The sequence below is a fragment of the Poecilia mexicana genome, unplaced genomic scaffold (assembly GCF_051168715.1).
Source record: "Poecilia mexicana isolate PSO_F unplaced genomic scaffold, ASM5116871v1 scaffold_2, whole genome shotgun sequence".
Taxonomy (NCBI): domain Eukaryota; kingdom Metazoa; phylum Chordata; class Actinopteri; order Cyprinodontiformes; family Poeciliidae; genus Poecilia; species Poecilia mexicana.
Window position 1 is genome coordinate 32619713 of NW_028263371.1, and position 21256 is coordinate 32640968.

General features: G+C 40.4%; 3 protein-coding genes across 4 annotated transcripts in view; all 3 read right to left on the reverse strand.

The window, feature by feature from the left end:
* LOC106914874 (uncharacterized) overlaps positions 1-809 on the reverse strand; it is a 53396-nt gene extending 52587 nt beyond the window's left edge. Inside the window, exon 1 of the mRNA XM_014982010.2 lies at positions 505-809. The gene's annotated coding sequence lies outside the window, so the exon portion shown is untranslated. The remainder of the gene's footprint in view (positions 1-504) is intronic.
* A 722-nt stretch (positions 810-1531) lies between these two features.
* Positions 1532-5012, reverse strand: LOC106914875 (acyl-CoA dehydrogenase long chain). The gene is made up of 11 exons (XM_014982018.2): positions 4674-5012; positions 4037-4216; positions 3827-3964; positions 3556-3720; positions 3405-3471; positions 3179-3343; positions 3002-3103; positions 2809-2922; positions 2163-2290; positions 2005-2091; positions 1532-1853 (listed from the first exon to the last, which is right to left on the reverse strand). The coding sequence occupies exons 1-11, from the start codon at positions 4763-4765 to the stop codon at positions 1760-1762; spliced, it is 1332 nt and encodes a 443-aa protein (XP_014837504.2). The 5' UTR covers positions 4766-5012; the 3' UTR covers positions 1532-1759.
* A 1389-nt stretch (positions 5013-6401) lies between these two features.
* On the reverse strand, positions 6402-15534 carry LOC106914872 (NLR family CARD domain-containing protein 3-like). Of its 2 annotated transcripts, XM_088014833.1 has the most exons (10): positions 15227-15534; positions 13872-13980; positions 13673-13792; positions 12684-12795; positions 12301-12523; positions 10376-12164; positions 10112-10285; positions 9244-9417; positions 8536-8582; positions 6402-8414 (listed from the first exon to the last, which is right to left on the reverse strand). In XM_088014833.1, the coding sequence occupies exons 2-10, from the start codon at positions 13937-13939 to the stop codon at positions 7864-7866; spliced, it is 3258 nt and encodes a 1085-aa protein (XP_087870959.1). In that variant the 5' UTR covers positions 13940-13980; positions 15227-15534; the 3' UTR covers positions 6402-7863. The 2 variants fall into 2 exon arrangements, with proteins under 2 accessions (XP_087870959.1, XP_087870964.1); XM_088014838.1 differs by lacking the exons at positions 6402-8414; positions 8536-8582; positions 9244-9417 and having other exon boundaries at positions 10108-10285; positions 15227-15533.
* Between the last annotated feature and the right edge of the window lie 5722 nt (positions 15535-21256).

The following is a 21256-nucleotide window of genomic DNA, read 5'->3' on the forward strand; positions in this document are numbered from 1 at the left end:
GCAGGTAAGATTCCTGGGCAGGGCCAGTGCAGATGGCCGCTGGCAGCACCTTTTTAGATCATGAGCTCAAACATGAACACATTTTCATTTACCCTTGATAAATTCCCTTCTCTTCCCAACAGAAAGCGAATTGATTTGGTGCAGCGGACGCTGCATGTTGCAGGGAGATCCAACACCGGCCAGCGGCTTTCAGCACCTTGCAGGCGTGGACCAGAACAAAAGAGGCAGCAGCAGCGGCACCGATTCACAACCAGTTCAAGCTCCGTGTTAGTCAGAAAACAGATTTAGAGATGCGAACTAACAAATCACATCTGATAATGAGTCCACATAGCGGCACATGACGCAAATGCAGCAACATTACTCCACACTGCTGCTTCACAAACTTTTCCATCTCCCAGACAGCGCCGCGCTAAAAAGCGAACAACTACCAACAGCCGCAGGTTTGCGCCAGTAAAATGTCTTCATTTTCATTAAAAACCATAAACAATGCGGTTCGTGCCTTACCTGCAGGGTTAAGCTGCTGAGCGGCTCTGACACTAATACCCTTATGTGTGTGAGTGGAGCTGCAGTCACAATGAGAGCGCTGAGGGCCCGCAGGGCCAGCCCTCTTGCAAATTCAGCTACCGTAAAGTCTCCAATAGGCGCGCAAGGAGGGGAATCCTGATTAAAACTCGCGCAGCATCACTTGGCAGCAGATGTGCAACAGATGCATGCATCAATGCATGCAGACTGGGTGCTGCAGAGCTCTGAATGTGGCCCTTTCAGCTGCGAACAGAGGAGCTCCCAGGCTGCAGAACTGGGTGCTGGGTGTGGCTGTTGCTGAGGAAAGATGGAGAGAAGAAGGAGGAGGGGGAGGAAGAAGGAAGGATGGAGGGAGGAGGGGGAGAACAGAGGAGCTACAGTGTCCTGCAGGTGAGGCGTGGCGGGGATGCTCTCAGGCTGCAGCTTCTGCTACAAAGTCACCACCAGGATGAGTGGGCGTCAAAATGCAAGTTTTACTCCTGACCCTAAAACCTAAAACAAAAAAATAAATACGTGTTTTTAATTATAGAATTGATAGAAATATCCTTTGTTTATTGTCCAACAATGGTGAAATTTCTGTGCAACAGCAAAGTGTCAGGCAATAACAGCAAATAGATTCATACAAAGAAAAAAACGGAAAGAAACTCAGCATAAATACCATGCAGGTATAAAAAATACTTCAGCCCAGGAGAATTTGAAACTGAGTTGATTTGTTGATTTATGAGGCATAAAGTTTTTTTTAAGCATTTATAATTCAGAGAGGCAACAGTTTTCTCTTTATCCCGGCATGATAGAATCAAATGAAAACTCATTTCTCTTGCTGCTGACAGTCAGCACGCTGGACTGCTGCCACCTACTGGCGGAGAGCAGACACTGCAACTTTATAAAGCAATTTAAACCAAGTTTCACTGAAGGACAAAGGTTGTCAGGAGGATACTTCAATTTGAGTCCAACCTATGCTGCAAAAAAACCCCTGTTAACAAGTTGGACCAAATGATCGAGATGCAGATACCGTCATATATTTATTTCAGATTGGGACAAACCTGAGACACAAACCAAATAACACATCAGTTAACAGAAATATCACCTTTTAGCTTATTTATCTAAAATCATCAGACTTTTATTACAAATAATTTAAATTACGTCACCCAGATATGAAATAGTCCAACTATGGTACCATTCCTTCAACTATATCCCTAATTTTCTTGGTGCTGAAGGATCAAACGTTCCTTCTGTCTCATTTCTGGCTCATGATGCCACGTGCGATCAGCTCCTTCATGATCTCATTGGTTCCTCCATAGATGGGCTGAACCCTGGAGTCCACAAACGCCCTGAAACAGACATACACACACACACACACACACACACACACACACACACACACACACACACACACACACACACACACACACACACACACACAAGAGTCAGGCTGAAGCAGACATCACTCAGCCCCCCACCACCCCAAACTGCTCCACTTACTTAGCGATGGGGTACTCCCACATGTAGCCCCAGCCTCCATGGAGCTGCAGGCACTGGGTGGCCACCTTATTCTGGAGCTCCGACGCCCTGCAGGTGACAAGCAGACGGTCAACTGCAGGTCAGCGGCTGCTAGCCAGCTGATCGCACAGGTTTCTCACCAGAACTTGGCCATGGAGGCGGTGGTGGGGTCCAGGCGGCGCTCCGAGAGGAGCTGCAGGCAATTATCCATGAAAACACGACCAACACAAATCTCCGACTTCAGCTCCGCCAACTTGTGCTGCACCGTCTGAACATGATAGAGGACTTGTTTTTAGAAAGAACTAAAGAATTTGGAACAAAGAAAGAATCTTTGGAAGAAGGTAGACAACATTAGCATGGAAAGCCAAACTGAAGTCCTCTTCTGTATAATTGGTCTAGTTTAGCTGGAGCTATGTACTTTAGATTAATCACCTCATTCTCACTGTAGGATCTGTGATGCTGTGGGCCTAGTTTTATTTTAAGGTTCCAGGGAACTTTGCCAGACAGCATGGTATTGTAACTGAATATACTTGAATTCTGCAATAAAAGACTAATTTATTTAAAGGATTTTAGGAATCTTCACCAGGGGAGCCAATAATTACTACATGTCCATAAAAGTCTGGTTCATGTTCCAGGGTTTAACTGGAGGGGCAACACAACCTCTTATAGTTGAGATAGTAATAAAAAAAATAAATAAAATCCCAGACAAGCCCCCAAAATATTTCTATTTTCTCTGGTTGCTAAGCCCTGCCCCCTGCTGGTGTGTGTTGGGGGAATTAAACAGACCTGGAGGTGAGCGACGGTCTTCCCAAAGGCTTTCCTCTGCAGAACGTAGTTCCTGGTCTCCTCGAACATAAACTCACAGCTGGATATGGCCATGTCAGCGATCAACAGGCGCTCCTGGCAGCAAAATCCGTCACTGAGGGTTAGGATTCAGGAGGACGTGTGTGTGTGTGTGTGTGTTTGTGTGTTTTCAGACCTGTGGCAGCTCATTCATCAGGTAGTAGAAACCTTTGTTGAGTTCTCCCAGCAGAGCACTGGCTGGGAGACGCACGTCCTCAAAGAACAGCTCCGCTGTGTCCTTTCAAACAGATTCAGACCAATTCAGCGTCCTGAGGTTGAGACGTTCTCCAACATGAAGTAAAAACTGCGCTACCTGTGCTTTCAGGCCGATCTTCTCCAGCTTCCGGCCTTTCTGGAAGCCCTTCATGCCGTTCTCCACCAGGAACAGACTGATGCCATGAGCCGCCGTTTTCGCCTCACGATTGGTCACCGTGACGACCACCACCACATCCGCCATCCAACCGTTGGTGATGAACACCTGAGAGGAAAGTAGCGGTTGAAGCCGATGGCGCCTTCCAGAGGAACAGCAGCAGCTTTACCTTGTTCCCGTTGAGGATCCAGTCACTGCCGTCCTTCTTGGCATATGTCCGCACTCCCTGGAGGTCGCTGCCATGGGAAACCGACCAGTTAACACCGTGTCTCACTGGTCAATCTGTGATATAATAAAGGAAGTGGGACTGGCGTCCTCACCTGCCTGCACCCGGCTCCGTCATGGCGATGGCGCCGATGTGTTTCCCAGCAGTCATGGAGGGAATGAAGCGTTCGATCTGTTCCTTGCTGCCGTAGTTTACGATGTACGGCATGACGATGTCTGAGTGTAGAGCGAAACCCGGCCCGGTGCAGTTACTGTACATTCTGAGGAAAGATGGTCAGCAGAAAAAAATTCATCTTTATTCAGCAAAATTACAGCATTTTCAAAACTCCAACTGCAATACATTCAGAGTAGGAAGTATGGACTCACTGCTCCTCCCAGGTGATAGCAGCAGAAAACGTGTCCCCTCCGATGCCACCGTGCTCCTCCGGGATCATCACTCCCAGGAGGCCTTGCTCTCCAGCCTTCTCCCACAACTCCCGGCTCACCTGACCTGCCTTTTCCCACCTGGGAGCACAAACAGGAAGTCAATGGGAAGAAAACATCTCGTGCTGATGTTGGGTTCCTGCAGCCACCTACTCCTTGTGGTGTGGCACCACTTCCTCTTGGAAGAAGCGGCGGACGCTTTGCCTGAAGATGTCGTGGTCCTCGTTGAAGATGCGCCGTGTCCCGATGTCCATCAGGGTTTTGGCGGTGGACGTCTCAGGTCGGATGGACGCAACCGTTGACCCCTGCTGCTGGGCCTGAGAGTACTGCTTCCTGTTCAAAGACACAGAACGGAGTCCGTTGAAAGAAAAAGTTTCCCCACAGCATGATGTTGCCACTACTACTTTTGGTTAAGGTTCACAAAGTTTCATTTTGAAGCAGAAAAATTCTCCATATTTTCCTTCCCCCTCTTTGAGCTAACTCTTTTAAGAAAATACACTTAATTTTGTATTTGTAAACTTAGAAATAAAGTTTTAAGGCACTGATAACATCAACTGACGTCACAGCTAACTATGAACGAAGTGTGTCAAAGGTTATTGTGACCTATTTATGACACAACTGAATTAAATAGAGTGTTTGACACTTTTGCCACAGTGTGACGTGAAATATGACAGCAGTAAAACACAAGATATATTTTTACGTGAAAAACTGTGATTCCCCCCCCCACATAGCAGATACTTTGTTTTAGGTATGCCTGGTAGTGAGTGAGAAAGGAAGTGACGTGTTTCACCTGGCAGCAGCTGCAGATAATACCTGTCCACCTCGTCCAGAGACATTTCTAAATCCAGAAAAGCCCGACTGAACAACCTTCCTTAGAAACATCTTCAAGCAACACAAACACGGAGAAGCGAGAAGAGCAGAGATCGTCTAGCTCGTTTGAAGACTGATCACTCGGTCGTTTTATGCAATTAATGCAACAGAGATGTTATTTTTTTACTCAATATTTTACTTAAATTAATACACGTATTTGCAGTTCACTATGAAATGAAATTAAGTAAACGAACATTTCGCATTATTTCACGTTTGTCCACAAAAAAAAAGCAGCAGAGTGAGTCCTCTTGTCCTTCGGTATTCCTTATGATTCTTCTTTTAGTAAAAGAAACAGGCGGGTTCTTACTGCGTGCTGCCACCTAGTGGTAAAAACTAAATAAACATCAATATTCCAGATATCTGCTTCTAAATTAATTAAAAAATATCAAAAATAAATAATATAGATTAATACATAGATTTATGTTATATTCAACATTGTTTAAAGTGTCATCAAAAATAAATAGTTTGTTTCTTTTTTTTACTTTACAGACTGTATTTACTTCATCTTATTACCACAAGGAGGCAACTGTTTTTAACTTTAGGGATGAATTGGAGACAAAATTGAAATATAAAATGATTCTGAGAACCAAATGTACACAAAAATTATCCGGGTATGACTGAGCCATGCTCACACGGGTCACCTTTCTGCCATTATCAGATAGATTCAGGTTTCTGTGAACTGTGTTTGAGTCACAGGTGAGACTGCAGAAATCTGAAGGAAAGAACAAACAATTCAGCTCTGTGCATATTATTATAAAGATACTTAAAAAGGTTCAAAATGAAAGATTTTTTATTATCATAATCTCACAGATTTAGAAAAAGGAGAGCAGGTTATAGACTTTTTGAAGTCCAAATCAAGGTAAGCAGAATACGTTTGCCAATTTATTATGAAATGGACATGCAGATATGGGTAACACTTTATTCGAAGGGGGTTGAATAAGACTGACATGACACTGTTATAAACACATGTCATGAACATGAATAAGCCTTCATGAATATTTATGACTGTTGTCATAAAGCCTCATTCGGTAAATTATGACACTTTTAATACAAAGTTGACATTATTCAAAATGTCTTTGTTATGACAACTTGACATTAACCAAGAAATCATTACAGATATAAATTTGTTATAAAAGTATTACTGATTGCACTTTAAAAATTAGGTATCTTTATGTTATTAAAGGTAAAGTTTAAACAGTGATGATTTATTGGTTAATGTCAAGTTGTCATAACAAAGACATTTTGAATAATGTCAACTTTGTATTAAAAGTGTCATAATTTACCGAATGACGCTTTATGACAACAGTCATAAATATTCATGAAGACTTATTGATGTTCATGACATGTGTTATGTCATGTTTATGACAGTGTCATGACAGTCTTATTCACCCCCTTCAAATAAAGTGTTACCCAGATATAACTATAATATATCAGAAATACTCAAATACAAGTAATTTTACCACAAGTTAAAGGTTTGTGTCTTAGTTTGTCAATCCAGCCACTGAAAATTTAAGTTCCATTCTGAAATACATTCTAATAAATACTGGAAATAAATGCAGTAGATACACTCAAGCAAAAACGTGAGCTCTAAAGGCTGAATGTGGAATGTGGTTTCTTGTTTTCAAACCAGGGCATATCGCTGTCCAAACTTTATTCATTTCAGTTTATTTATACAATGACAGCTCACAACATGTCATCTCAAGGTACTTTACAAAAAAACAACAAAAAAACAGAAAAAAAAAGTCAATCCAGTAATTTACTTTCTAGCTGATCTTAGTGTCTAAGCAATGCAGCCAAGTTCAGTTCATTATTTCTGAAGTTTCTGTCTAAGGAAATCCAGGAGATTGAGGTATTCACTCCTGCTGGCCCTCCTGGCCAGGAGGAGTCAGGGAATATAATCTTATCTGCATTTTGTGGACTTAATGATAATATAGCTGTAGGCTGGTCTACTACCAGGATTAGAAGAAGGCTACTGAATGTGTAATGGTTGAATGTGAGCTGTTTTAAAGTGATCCAGGATTATACCTGTTTGGATTTTGATTGGAGAATATGGGAAATATTGCCATCTTGTCCTAACTTTTAGCACAGGAACCTCCCTCTGTGATAAAAAGGGAAGGGGTTTAGTAAGATTCACAGAGAGACTATTTACAAATACTATCAAAAGTACAACTTCAGAAAAGTATTGTTTATATTTTTAAAATGTACATTTAAAATATACATTATTACAAATACATGCAGAGTATTTTTAAAAAGATTATCCAGAGTATAATTTTAGCAATATATTTAAATAGAATTTAAAATATACTTTAGAAAAAATATTTTTAGAAAGTGTACCAAAAATAAAAACTAAATGTCAGAAAACAAAACTTTGACAGAACATAAATCAAAAATAGCTGTAAGCTCAACTATGTTTCTTAATAAATCTAAAGATTTATTAAGAAACATAAGCAAATGAATGGAATATTAGGATATTAACCAGTAAGAGAAGATCTAAAATTAGTTTAAATGAGGTAAACTTTAGAGTTGGACACAAACTGACTTCCATGGTTTATCATAGCTGTCCTAGTTAAAGCAAACTGGTTTATCTATTGGTTTATACCAGAACAAATGGTCTGAAAACAGAAAATATTATCTTAGAATCATGAGAATTTTCTGTGATCCTGAACAGGCCAACGACTTCAACCAGAGGGTGTAAAAAAAAAACAAAAAAAAAACAATGTAGCAGTGAGATATCAGGAAACTTGATATTTTGGTTTAGACAAGGAACCAAAATATTGATTCAAAAAGAAAAATCAATGTTTTTGCTTCCCTTTGGGGATTTGAATACAGAGAACCAGCACTGCTACCAACTGCAGTAAATCTGGACGATTTGGCTGAAAGACATCACAATGTAACGCTTTATATGCGTCGACGTAGATTATTGATATGTTTTTTATTTGAAATTATGCCAAACTGGTGGCCAGACATTTCCAGTTTTATCCACAGTTTTCTCCGTTTTTTCTATGAGGAACAGTGGAGAAAACTGAAACTGCTGCTGTGCAAATTATTCAACAGGTTACTGCTAGGCAACCACCGAATGAGTGAGTTAGTTGAGCCTGCTGGTTAGCAGTCTATTCTGTTGGACAAAGGGAAATCCAGGAACCTGAAGTGTACAACAACCCAAAGCCAAACCCAGGATAGAGAGGTTCAGTGAATGTGGTGTTGAAGGTGTGGAGGTGGACCAGGGAGCCAGAGGAGACTCTGTAGAAGGACAGAGTACCAGCAGGACAGTCTACGTACACCGCTACTCTGTTAGAGACGGAGGACGACGACGCTGAAACTGTCGTTTCAGCTTTATTTTGAAGGACAGAAAATACTCCATTGTCAGAACACCTCAGACTCCAGGAATGATCATTCCAGGCAAACAGACAGTCGTGAGTGTTTCCTTTCCTTTCAATCTTTTTGTAGCTGACCGCTAGGAGAGCCTGTCCCCCCCACTCCACTTCCCAGTAGCCACGACCAGACAGGCCATCGCGACACAAAAACTGAGGTGGAACATCAAATCTGTCTGGGTGATCGGGGTACAGCTCGTCTTCCGCCACATGCGTCACTTTCCTTCCATCGCCAGAGATTCTCATCTTTCTGCTCACTGTGTTTGTGTCGATGGAGAGCTGACAGGAGTCTGATGGAGACAGCAAACAATCCAGATTCTGTTCAGGATTTTTCCTCATTTATTTTTTCCTGATTTCTAAATCTGAGCAGGTTTGTTATCATGAATTAGATTTTAAAAAAAAAGGACTTACACTTCCTCAGACCCGGGGTCAACCACTGGACTCCAGCAGGCTCCACCCTGAAAGGACGAGAGATAATATGTTCAGCCATCAGTTGAATATTAAGACAAATAAATGGAAGCAGGGACTAAGACATCTAATCTGTAGTCATTGTACTATAAAACTATGACTGTAAAAAAGAAAAACAAATTTGCTTTGTTGCACCCGAGTAAAAACAGAATAATTTCAGCTGAATGTAGCAGGTAAAAAAAGTTCAAACTAACAGGTAATTAAACACTTCAACACTCTGGGATACTCAATACCTTTTTACCATCTGAATCTCAAATAATGTAAGAACACAAGAAACAATATTGAAAACAAAACTACCAGATTTTCCTTCTTTATATTTTGCCTCTTCTCTACCTTCATCCAGCCTTTCTTTTAGGAAACCTTTGAAATGCTACTGGAGAAAAATATGGTTCTGTACTTAAAAGTGTATCACTTTTTGCTGATGAAGTGGAACACTACTACTTTACAAAAAAGAACAAAACCAAACATCTGTTGAGCAAGCAGAGAACTTTGAGTTGATGTGTAAACTACTAGACAAACAGTGACAGTAATCAGTGACTTGTCAGGATTGCGAATGCATAAGATTCCAAGCACTTTGATGTGGTTGTTGGTACCTACTTTGCTGCAAACTGTTTTAGACAAAAGGATAAATAAAAAAAACACTTTCTGTACCTGAGATTTTCTAGTGTGCAACCAGGATCCTCCAGGTGAGCAGAGAGGACCTCGACTCCTGTGTTTCCTGGATGATTGTAGCTCAGGTCCAGCTCTCTCAAGTGGGAGGGGTTAAAGGTCAGAGCTGCGCCCAGAACCAAACAGCCTTCCTCTGTGACCAGGCAGCCAGATAACCTTCAGTGTATACCATATGATAACCATGATTAAGTTGGATAAAGTTGTGTTTGTCTCTTTGGATTCTACCTGTCATGAATAGCCCTTATATAAATTGTCAGTTCACATAAAACCAGATATTGATTTGCACATAGCAGCAGGAATTCCTTCTAAATACTGAAAAAAATAATAATATGGCTCTCTGCCTTTTTCTGCTGCTTATTTCAATTTCATTACACATAACTTCATTTATGTTCTTTTTATATTTTGTACCCAATATGTGGATTACTGGGGTTGAGGCTGACACCTGGAGTCAATTTCCAGTCAATAGAAATATTAGAAATATGTTTACTGAGTAAACAACAAGCTTGTTTTGTCTTGTTTTTACATTCCATATATTTGGGTTTTGCTCTCTGTGTAGCTTATAGGAAACCTAAAGTGAGATTCTCCCTTCAGACTAGCAGTCAAAAAAATAAAAACATAAGTTGACCAAGATGCTGAATAAATCTACATCTGTAAAATCCAAACAGACATAAAATATTTATTTTATATGATTTTATAATACTGGATGTTTTGGGGACTGCAGATGCCAATTAGCATTTATAGCTTTAACCTGGTATAGTACATATCTTCTTCTGTGGTTAATATATGCTGTTCAAATTTAACAATCAATTAATTCATTAAATTTTAAATTTGAAAATGTACTCGTCCTTACCTCAAAATTTGGAGTTTGCAGGTAGGAGTCTTCAGTCCAGCAGCGACAAGTTTTACTCCCTCATCCTGCAGGTTGTTGTTACTCAGGTCCAACTCTCTCAGGCAGGACAACGGAGCGCGGAGGACTGTAGACAACGCTGCACAGCTTCTTACTGAGAGGTCACAGACACTCAGTCTGCAGTAACAAAAACAAGGCTGGTAAATGTTTGTTTTTTTTAATGTAAAAAATAAAGAAATGTGTTTTAAGGAAAGTTTGATTATTTACAAAGCTTTGCTTGAGATTTTGATGACTGGCAGCAGCCTTAGGAAAGCCTCTTGCGAGGCGGAGTACTTCTTCAAGTCGAACTCATCCAGATCTTGTCCTGATGATAGAAGGACGTAAGCCAGAGCTGACCACTGAGATGGAGACAGTTCATCTTTGGAGAGACTTCCTGAACTCAGAGACTGTTGGATCTCCTCCACTAGAGAACGATCATTCAATTCATTCAGACAGTGGAACAGATTGATGCTTTTCTCTGCAGAGACATTCTCACTGATCTTCTCCTTGATGTACTGAACTGTTTTACATCTGGTTTCTGTGCTGCTTTTTGTCTGAGTAAACAGGTCAAGCAGGAGACTCTGGTTGCTTTGCAGTGAAAGACCCAAAAAGAAGCGAAGGAACAAATCCAGGTGTCCATTTGTGCTACCTAAGGCCTTGTCAACGGCATTCTCATGGAGTGATTTGGGTTCCTTTGTTTTTGTTTTAAATTTATCTGAGGTTGGTTGGTCTATTTGCATCAGGTTGACTCCAGAGTTGATGAAGGTCAGATGGACATGAAGAGCAGCCAGAAACTCCTGAACACTCAGATGGACGAAGCAGAACACCTTGTCCTGGTACAGCCCTCTCTCCTCTCTAAAGATCTGTGTGAACACTCCTGAGTACACTGAGGCTGCTCTGATATCGATGCCACACTCTGTCAGGTCTGATTCATAGAAGATCAGGTTTCCTTTCTGCAGCTGATCAAAAGCCAGTTTTCCCAGAGACTCGATCATCTTCCTGCTCTCTGGACTCCAGTGTGGATCTGTTTCAGCTCCTCCATCATACTTGACCTTCTTCACTTTGGTCTGAACCACCAGGAAGTGGATGTACATCTCAGTCAGGGTGCTGGGCAGTTCCTGTCCCTCTCTGGTCTCCAACACATCCCCCAGAACTGTAGCAGTGATCCAGCAGAAGACTGGGATGTGGCACATGATGTGGAGGCTTCGTGACGTCTTCATGTGGGAGAGAATCCTACTGGCCTGCTCCTCATCTCTGAATCTCTTCTTGAAGTACTCCTCCTTCTGTGGGTCAGTGAACCCTTTAATCTCAGTCACCATGTCAACACAGTGAGGAGGGATCTGATTGGCTGCTGCAGGTCGTGTGGTTATCCAGAGGAGAGCAGAGGGAAGCAGTTTCCCTCTGATGAGGTTTGTCAGCAGTACATCCACTGAGCTGGACTCTGTAGCATCAGTCAGGATCTCCTTGTTGTGGAAGTCCAGAGGAAGTCGACTCTCATCCAAGCCATCAAAGATGAACAGAACCTGGAAGTGTTCAAAGCTGCAGATTTCTTTGGTTTCAGTAAAGAAGTGATGAACAAGTTCCACCAAGCTGAACTTTTTCTCTCTCAGCACATTCAGCTCTCTGAAGGTGAACGGAAATATGAACTGGATGTTCTGGTGGGCTTTGTCTTCAGCCCAGTCCAGAGTGAACTTCTGTGTTAAGACAGTTTTCCCAATGCCAGCCACTCCCTTTGTCATCACTGTTCTGACTGGTTCGTCTCTTCCAGGTGGGACTTTAAAGATGTCTTCTTGTCTGATTGTTGTTTCTGGTCTGTGTGGTTTCCTGGATGCTGCTTCAATCTGTCTGACCTCATGTTCATCATTGACCTCTCCAGTCCCTCCCTCTGTGATGTAGAGCTCTGTGTAGATCTGGTTCAGAAGGGTTGGACTTCCGGCTTTAGCGATCCCCTCAAACACAGACTGGAACTTCTTCTTCAGACTAGACTTAAGTTTGGAACCAGCTCCTGCAGGCGTTCCTAAAGCAAACAACACACAGCACATCTCATAATTTTAACTGTCCTAAAGATTTCTAATTTAAAAATTTCTGTAATTGGGACATCAGAGTTCACAAAGTTTACTGGTCAGGTGAAATTTGCAAAGCAATCCTCTTACTGCTCTGTAGACGGTCAGCCAGCTCCTCCTGCTTCATCCTTCTCAAGAAGTTCAGTGTGATCTTCTCAAATGCCTCTTTGCTGTTTCTCATCTCCTTTTCAAATGCCTCTTCCATTACATCCTCATTTTCTGTCTCCAATGATAGTGGTTTATGTTGACTCAGGACTTTGTGCATCTTCCTCAGCTCATGTTTCACAAAAGTGACAATGTTGTTCTCCAGCAGCTGGAACAGAATATTAGTGAAGGACCTATCAGACTGGAGTCATGGAGTCAAACATCATGTCCATGTTGGACAGACCGACAGTCCTCTGATCTACAAAGTGATGCATGTAGAAGACTGTGGACAAAACCAATGGAAAAGTAGTAGTTCTACATCTACAGACCATAAATATGGAGTCCAACTCTGTCCGATGCTCCTCGGAAGACGGATCACTGGGAAACGCTGATGGAAACGACACGAAAACCTCTGAAGAAGACACTGAGCAAGACTTCCTCCTTCACCAAATGGAAACAAAATGAAGTAGCATCAGATTTTAGCAGTTGTAGGAGTTCACTTATTTTTGGCTGAAGGCCATAAGTCAGTTTTCCTGCCAGCGTGTTTGTTTTGGTTGTATTTCCCCAGAATGCCCTGCACTGTAGTCCACTTCATATGCATTCAAACCACACCAGAGTTCACTTCAAACAAACCCAGGCCGAGGTCCAGGAGGACTAGAGTTTGCTTTTTTTGGTCCGCATTAGACAGAAAATGAACCGGACTTTCTAGAGAAACAAACTACAGTTCCATTAAAGCAGACTGAGCAGGGCTGGTGTGATCACACCCATACACACCATGTGCCATCCACTGTGCAATAATTTGGTGGAGGAGAGGCAGAAGTTCCAGATTTATCAACAGTCTTTGCTAACTCTTTCGAACCCCTGGTAAAAACTCCTCGACAGAACCGGCAAGACTTTGTTCCACATTAGTTTATCAGTAGTTTATCCTGAAGAACTCTGAAGTACCTCCCACTAATATGATATGACTTCCTGTGTTTATGACCCACACAGCTCCCACTGGTTGCTATGTTGACAGGAATCCCTGCCCACAACATCTATCCTCATTTTGAACCTTTACTGTGAACAGTTGCATTCAAATCCTCCTGACCAACAAGCTTCTCCAGAGTCCCATCTGAGTTGATGCTCCTACCTACCCGACTGCCAAACACATAAAATAAAATACATCCTTAAGCATAGCTAAAAGGTAACAAAGTATTTTCAATACAATACTTAATACGCACACCATCATGGCTCCATTGAAACTGCAAGTGCTTGAAGGCAAACTAGTGATAAATGTCTACAACAGGTTTACAAGGCATTTAGATGTACAGTATGTTACCTCTTTGTAGCTGATGGGGGATCAGGTCTGAAAGTGATTCCAAGGTCCTTAGAAGCATCACTTTGAAGGGACACACAGCTGGGTTCAGCCTCAGGTCCAGATTCTGCTTCTAGTAGTTTCCTGTACATGAAGATGGTTGAGTGATCTGACTGATTTAAAATGGAGAAAAGTCCTGGACAGGTAGAGATGGTGATCTCACCTCTGGTTGTCATGTTCTCCACTCAGATTGGTTTTAGAGGGAGCAATTCTGTTCTCACACTGATCCATGCTGCTCAGTTTACACTAGTTCACACACCTTCTGCCTTCATCTGAGGAAAAACAAAGGAGCAAACATGAGGCTGCAGACATATAGTGATGGAGCAACATTTCCATGAAGTGGTTAAAGCATCAGACTGATGACTTGGTGGCCATTGTGTGAGAGGAGGGGTCCACCATGGACGGATGGTATATTGAAACTATATGGACTATTTGAGTTATTTTCAAATGGTAATTTGCCATTTGACAGTTTTGATTCTGTTAGTCTGAATGGTTAATTAAGGGCAGTTTTCATCTAACCCATCTGCACTGGAAGATTTTATAAAACAAATAATAGATCCATTTTCAACTGGTTTCCTGCACCAAAGGGTTAAGAATATGTAAACGCATTTTTTCTCAAGATCTTTAAAGGTGTCAATTATAAACTGACAATTTTATTTCTGTGTCTGTAAACAAAATAGGGTAACACCAGGGTGCATGAGAATTTATTCCAAGAGAATTAAACATTTTTGCAAAGTAACACAAAAGAAAAAAATCTCCCATGTCTCCTAGGTGGCTTGATAGTTTTCAACATAATGATAGGGGGAAAAGTCATTTTAGAAAAAAAAAGTGTAAAAAAAAAAAAAAAGGAAGTAAATAATACAGCCAAGGAGGAGTAGATTTTCACCAGAAATTTTTGTAAATTAAATTCACGTACAAGAAAAATAGTCCTTAGTACTGTGATGTCAAAATTTTCACAAATATGCCAGAAAAGTCAGACTCCCGTCTCACAGGAAATGTGTTGAAATCCCAGATATGACATGAAAGAAGTACGAGTACTTCCACCCGTCCTGCAACCCGTCAGCAGATCTTCCGACTACAGAACTTATTGTTGCTCGTCCGTCAATCTGCATCTCTCTCTGACTATAGTAAGACTGTTACTATAGTAACAGTCTGTCAGCTCCATTACCACAGCAACCAGAGTAACAGCCTAAAGCAATCCCAGAACGCAATGTGTTGGGACATGTGTGCCTGTTTTCTATCAACGATGGTGGATATGCGTTTATGAATCCACATATCTCTGTTTAATACCTTGGTAGACATCACTTGTTAATTCCCGCTGAGATACAAGGATCTTTTACGGAAATACACCTTCAAGCTGATTCACTCGAGTGTGAGGAGCATATGTTGCCTGACTAAGCTAACAGTTAAAATAGCTTAAATGACACAGAAACCTCGTCCTTTCTGTGTCGTAGCTAAACTTATATGACTGAAAGCTGGTTAGGACAGTAGAAAAACATCACAAACTGTGTACATTACCCTTCAGAACAAGGCTCAGCTGATGAAATCGTTCTGCTTTGACAGAAGATGGAAAGTGAAAGTAAACCTCAAAGGGGGAAAAAACAGCCACGTAAGACCCTATTCAGGCAGCTTTCTATTTTTTCCTCATCTCGTCTGGCAGGTTTGGTTGCCGACTCTGTCTAGGTAGATTTCACCACAAGTGGGAATAATCCCTTGTTGCACGACTGGTACTCCATATGTGTTGTCAAGGCAACAAAAAGTACAGTTTGAGGCGATAAGATGAAGGAGACAAAGGGGAAACTGAAAGGCGGAAGTAGCCTCCTATTACATAATGGTTAAAAGTTTCATTTTCTGCTTCTTGGTAATTTATGTGATTTTTAGTTGTATTTTAAAACGGGACAGTATGTAAAATCAACTTTTTTCAATTTTACACCATGTTATTCCCTCATCAAAAGCATACTTGAAGTTTTACCTTCATTCTTTGATACATGTTTGAGTAATCCTTTAATCTCCATGGCAACCTTTTAGCTGTACAAAACACCTTGGTGGACCTACGTTCGCCTTCGGACCCAGCTCCTCCTCCAGGAATAGTTATCCAGACAGATAAACACAAGATAAAAATAAAAAGTTAAAGTAAAAATGAAAAGCTTCCGAGTTTCTGCCTCACCAAGCAGCCTCCCCCACACCGACTCCACTCAGCTCCTTCAGACTAGCCATACGAAATTAGCAAACACCTGGTGAAACTGAACATCTGCTGAGCTCGTTATAGGAGATACTTCTCAGTGGAACACTGGTAAAAATTTTGTTAAAGGGTTAATAGAGTAGCCATGTTGTGAGAACTTCCTGAAGGCAGAGTTTCAGAAAGTACAGGAGCTTCTTAAAGAGATAGAGGCCCAATTTCAAGGTGTTAAATTACAAAGTCAAATTTCTTTTAAGTCATATTTGATATTTGCATTTTTTTTTATAACAACTGGAGTTAACATAGTTATTTGATTGTGATATAAAATGGAAAACACACAATACTGCCCCGTTAACAAATATTACATTTAAATTGGATGGAGTTTGTTTTAAAAATAGTCAACTCTCATCCCTTACTGATGTTGTGTGGTTAGCATAGCAAAAGTCATGCTAACCACACCTTTTGTTACTCATTTACAGCTGTGGGCAAACATTTCTTCCCTTTCATTATTTAAATATAATATTTTCTGTTTTATCAAAGTTCAATTGCATAAATTAGCTTTACATGGCATTTCTCAATATTTTTCCACTCATCCGTGTAAACATTAATAGCTGTCAGGTTCTTCCACTTTGGAAAAGAATTCCCAGAAAAAAAAAAAAAAAAAAAAAAAAAAAAAAAATATATATATATATATATATATATATATATATATATATAAATATATGTGTGTGTGTGTGTGTGTGTGTGTGTGTGTGTATATATATATATATATATATATATATATATTGGAGCAGTGGCTCAAACAGATCCCAGGAACAATATCAGACATCTCAGTCCAGAAATGTGCAGTTCTAGGCACAGCCAAGATACTGCGCAGAACCCTCAAGCTCCCAGGCCTCTGGTAGAGGACCCGAGCTCAGAGGATGAAAGAGACCACCCACAGAGGGTGAGAGGGGAATTTTTATATATATATATATATATATATATATATATAAAAATCTCTTTATATTTAAGAATAGTCTCAAAAGGTGAAAGGTGTGATTATGGAGCTTTGAATTTGTTTTCAACTCAGATGATATTTTCTTCAAGTCATCCTCAGTTAGGCCCTTTGTTCCCGGCCATAACTCGCTCCATGGCTGTCTCCTTCAACATGGAGTCACAGAAATGGCTGACACCATGTGCTAAAGCTTCGGGAACCTTTCCGCTTCTCAGGTGTTTTGCTGGCCTGAATCCTCTTTGTTTGTTACGGTGTGTGACCTCACCAAAGCGTTTCACTGCAAAACAGATTTCTTTGTTTTCTGATTTGTGAATCTGTTATGTTTTTGCATTGCACCCATTAAAAGTGTATTATGCAGAGGAATGAAAACATGGAGACTTTTCTTTATGACCATTGTTCATTTTCACATGCTGGTATATAAAAGCTAATGTGCATGGACTTGTCAGCAGCAGTCAGTGGAAGACAAGAACGACTGTGGCAGTTACTATGCTGCCTAGAAAAATAATAGGTTTTCAAAAAAAGATAAGAGAGAGAAAAAGGCAAGAGTGTCAATTTATAACCCAGTTTTTCTCCGATAGAGGTGAGTAGACTGAGATTATCAACCATTTAGCATAATTAGCTTAGCAACAGACTACTGTTTGCCTCCTTTTCACTAGCATCTAATGAATTAAGGAAAAAAACATTACCAACATATTCATATATTTAACTTGTCCCTTGTACCTTTTACCACACTTAACAGATGAGTCAGTCAGCAGTAGCTCTAACTAACATCCCTCCTGACCCGTCCTCTTCTGAGTGAAATTAAAGCTGCAGTATGTAATTTTATTTAATAAAATTCACGTATTTGTTAAAACTGTCATTATGTCGTGACAGCATGATATGAGCGATAATCTGTGAAAAATCTATTTCCTCTGCCTTCTCCCAGTGCTAGAAATAACCAATCAGAGGCAGGAGAGTTTAGTGCTGTTAATCACAATCTCATATGGTGCTGCTAATACTCCCTCCTCTTGCTCTGTGCTATGCTGCAGCTAGCGCAGCCTGTTGTGAATCCTCAGTCCAGTTGGCATGTCTATCAATGACAGCAGACAAATAACTTTCCTGTAATGATAAGTTGTTTCACCGCCATTAGAACATTTAGCAGTGAGTGAATGAGGATGATTGACAGCACCAAGATCCTCTTACTGGTTCTGATTGGTTGTTTTTGGGCAGAATGTTGCATTACTTTATCCACTAAAAGTAGTTCAGGAAGCAGATGGAGGAGATTGTTTTCACAGATAATCTGTCTCATAAAACAAACTTGCATGACATGGTGTCAGCTTTAACAAATATGGAGAAAACATATTTTTTATTAATGTACTGCAGCTTGAATAGAATGCCACTACATAGCTTTTTTCGAGAAGTCTGGTTTGCTTTATGTATATTTTGCACGTTGTTTTTGACTGTTGCTCGTGGGGAGAGATATTTCAGTAATCTAAAACTAATAGAAAAAAATGTAAGCAACCTACTTACATACTGTATGCGGACTGTTGGATGTAAAATTCATGAGTAATAAATATTGTAATAAATATTGTGCTGCTATCAGTACCAAACCAAAGACAGTAAGTTGCAAGCCTTTAAAATTGTGATGCTTTTTATGGGTCAAATAGACTTAAAAAATTATAACAGCAGCTGCGCAGGGGGCTGGAGGGGAGGGGGGCTAATCTAATTTTTTGTCAGGGGGCCCAAGATTCCTGGCGGTGCCCCTGAATCCAGATATTATATATGATAAATAGGCTTAATACAGAGTTCAATTAAATTCGATTTTAAAAGTTTTAAATTACCCAGGAAAATATGTAGCTCTAGATGCTTCGACTGAAGACCTGGGATTCATTATTAATTTCTGTAGAAGAATAATTAATCTATTTTTCCTAATGTGAAGTGTGTATCTGGATACACACTTCACATTAATTGTGCTTGTAGCCTGACAATTATTATAATCCTGTAATTCATTAATCAAAATGCTTATTTAAAATTAGAGGACAAAATAACTTGGTATTTTACCAAACATGATAAAATATGTAAAATGCAAAGCTTTAATGAAGTACTTCGGTATTTTCGATATAGCGTACTAAATTTTAAATCTACGCCTGATAAAAGAGAAAGGGATGCCGTGGTTTGCTACACTATCACTAGATAAACAGGTCAGGAAAAAGTTAATTAAGAAAAAAATATGGAGGGAGAGGGAAGTAGTTCCGTTATGCTAGCTTGACTTTGACAACCTAAACATATAGATGTGGTGTGGAATTCTGTTTCAGTTCAGTTAGAAAATAAAAGGCGAGTTAAACACCAACTCTGACAGATCATCAGTCAGCAGGTGTTTAATGAGCCAATAGCAGCGGTAGCTAATCTACCACATTGATCACTTATTAATAATCGCAAAATAAACATTATGGCTTGATGTTTATTTTGTCCATTACAGTGGACTGAATATTCAGGTTTTTTTTGTGGGGATATTATTAGTACTATTATTAAAAAAACAATAGCAATACGAATTTTAAATGATAATAACTTTGTTATTATAATATTATTGCTATTGTTTTTTTAATTATAACTTTGTTATAATTAAATATTATTATTGCTATTGTTTTTTTAATAATAACAGTACTAATAGTACTATTATTATTAATAGTAATAGTACTAATAGTTTTTATTGTTTTTTAATAATAATAATAATAGTACTATTATTATTAAAACAATAGCAATAATAAGAATATTAAATACTATCGTTATCAATAGTAATAATAATAATATAATAAATAATAAAGATTATTATTTGATAATAATTATTTATTATATTGATTAACATACTAATCTATTAATATTCATATTGGTATTGCTATTATTATTACAAAGAACAATAATAATTATTATAAACAAGTTAACATTTTCTTCTATCATCCATCTATTATCTAATGTGAACAAAATCTTTTTGTACTGTGGGAGGAAGCCGGAGCACCCGGAGAGAACCCACTCATGCACATGGAGAACAAGCAAACCCCATGCATAAAGAACCCAGGCTGGGATTCAAACCCAAGACTTTACTGCTGCAAAGCAACAGTGCTATCAACTGTGCAGCCCTGATGTTTTATTTTTGATATATTATTCATGAAATTTATTTTTTATTGACACCTAAGGAGAATTTAGAGACCTAACAGTCATGAATTCAGACTGTGGCCAGGAAGCCGGAGCATCAGAGAACAAAGGAGATGATTGTTGATTTCAGGACGAACAGGAGGATTAAATCTAACCTCATTCCCATCATGGGAGAAGAAGTGGAGGTGGTTGAAGAATATAAACACTTCAGTGTTCATCTGGACAACAGACTGGACTGAGACACAACAGTGAAGCGTCAGTGGACAGCTCCGCACCTCTCCTCACCCGAGTGTCCAAGACATACGGCCACAGATCCGATGAAACGATGACAAAGTCGATCATCGAACTGTGGCCTAGGGTGTCCCAGTGCCAAGTGCACATATGGACACCCTTATGCCTGATCATGGTGTCCGTTATGGACAGTCCATGATGAGCACAGAAGTCCAACAACAGAGCACCACTCGAGTTCAGATCGGGGGAGCCGTTCCTCCCACCCACACCCCTCCAGGTCTTACTGTCGTTGCCCACGTGAGCATACTGGGTACTGGAGAGGAGCACTCTCCAGTACCCCCTCCAAGGACTCCAAGAAGGGTTGGTAATCTGAACTGTTGTTCGGCCCGTCAGCACAAACAGTCAGAACCCATCCCCCCCACCCGTAATGGAGGGAGGCTACCCTCTTGTAAACCCCAACGTACAGGCGCCGGGACAGGGGGCAACAAAGTATGCCCACTCTTGCCTGGCACCTCTCATCATGGGCAACTCCAGAGTGGAAGTATGTCCAGCCCCTGAGTCTTCCCCGGGGAAGACCCAGGACACGCTGGACTATGTCTCTCGGCCGGCCTGTGAACACTTTGGGATTCCCCCAGAGGACATGGTACAAGTTGCTGGGGAGAGGGAAGTCTGGACCTCCCTTCTTAAGCTGCTACCCCTGTCGGTCAAGAAGGTGGACAGCAAGAATTGTAAGTTCGACGTTTGGGCGGATATTTGCCCTTTTCGGCATTACATCTCTTTTCTTCACTTCCGTTTTCTTCTACGACAGACTCTCCCAGGGTAAAGTCTTCAGACAGATCCGTCTGAAATGAGTCTTCAGACGGATCTGTCTGAAGACTCATTTCAGATTTATCTGTCTGAAGACTCACACAATACCCTGTTGAATCATAATAATAAACTCCCCAAGATGAGGAAGTTTGCTTTTTGGGAAGACTGGAGATATTGTTCCCTTCTGCAGTGTTCGATCCAG

Coding starts and splice junctions, on each gene's coding strand:
- LOC106914875 (XM_014982018.2), bottom strand. CDS start 4,765: ATGTTTCTAAGGAAGGTTGTTCAGTCGGGCTTTTCTGGATTTAGAAAT. Junction 2,923..3,001: donor TGATGAATGAGCTGCCACAG/GTCTGAAAACAC, acceptor TTTTGCTGCCAG/GAGCGCCTGTTGATCGCTGA. Junction 2,291..2,808: donor AGACCGTCGCTCACCTCCAG/GTCTGTTTAATT, acceptor TATCATGTTCAG/ACGGTGCAGCACAAGTTGGC.
- LOC106914872 (XM_088014833.1), bottom strand. CDS start 13,939: ATGGATCAGTGTGAGAACAGAATTGCTCCCTCTAAAACCAATCTGAGT. Junction 9,418..10,111: donor TGCAAACTCCAAATTTTGAG/GTAAGGACGAGT, acceptor TATACACTGAAG/GTTATCTGGCTGCCTGGTCA. Junction 8,583..9,243: donor TGCACACTAGAAAATCTCAG/GTACAGAAAGTG, acceptor TCGTCCTTTCAG/GGTGGAGCCTGCTGGAGTCC.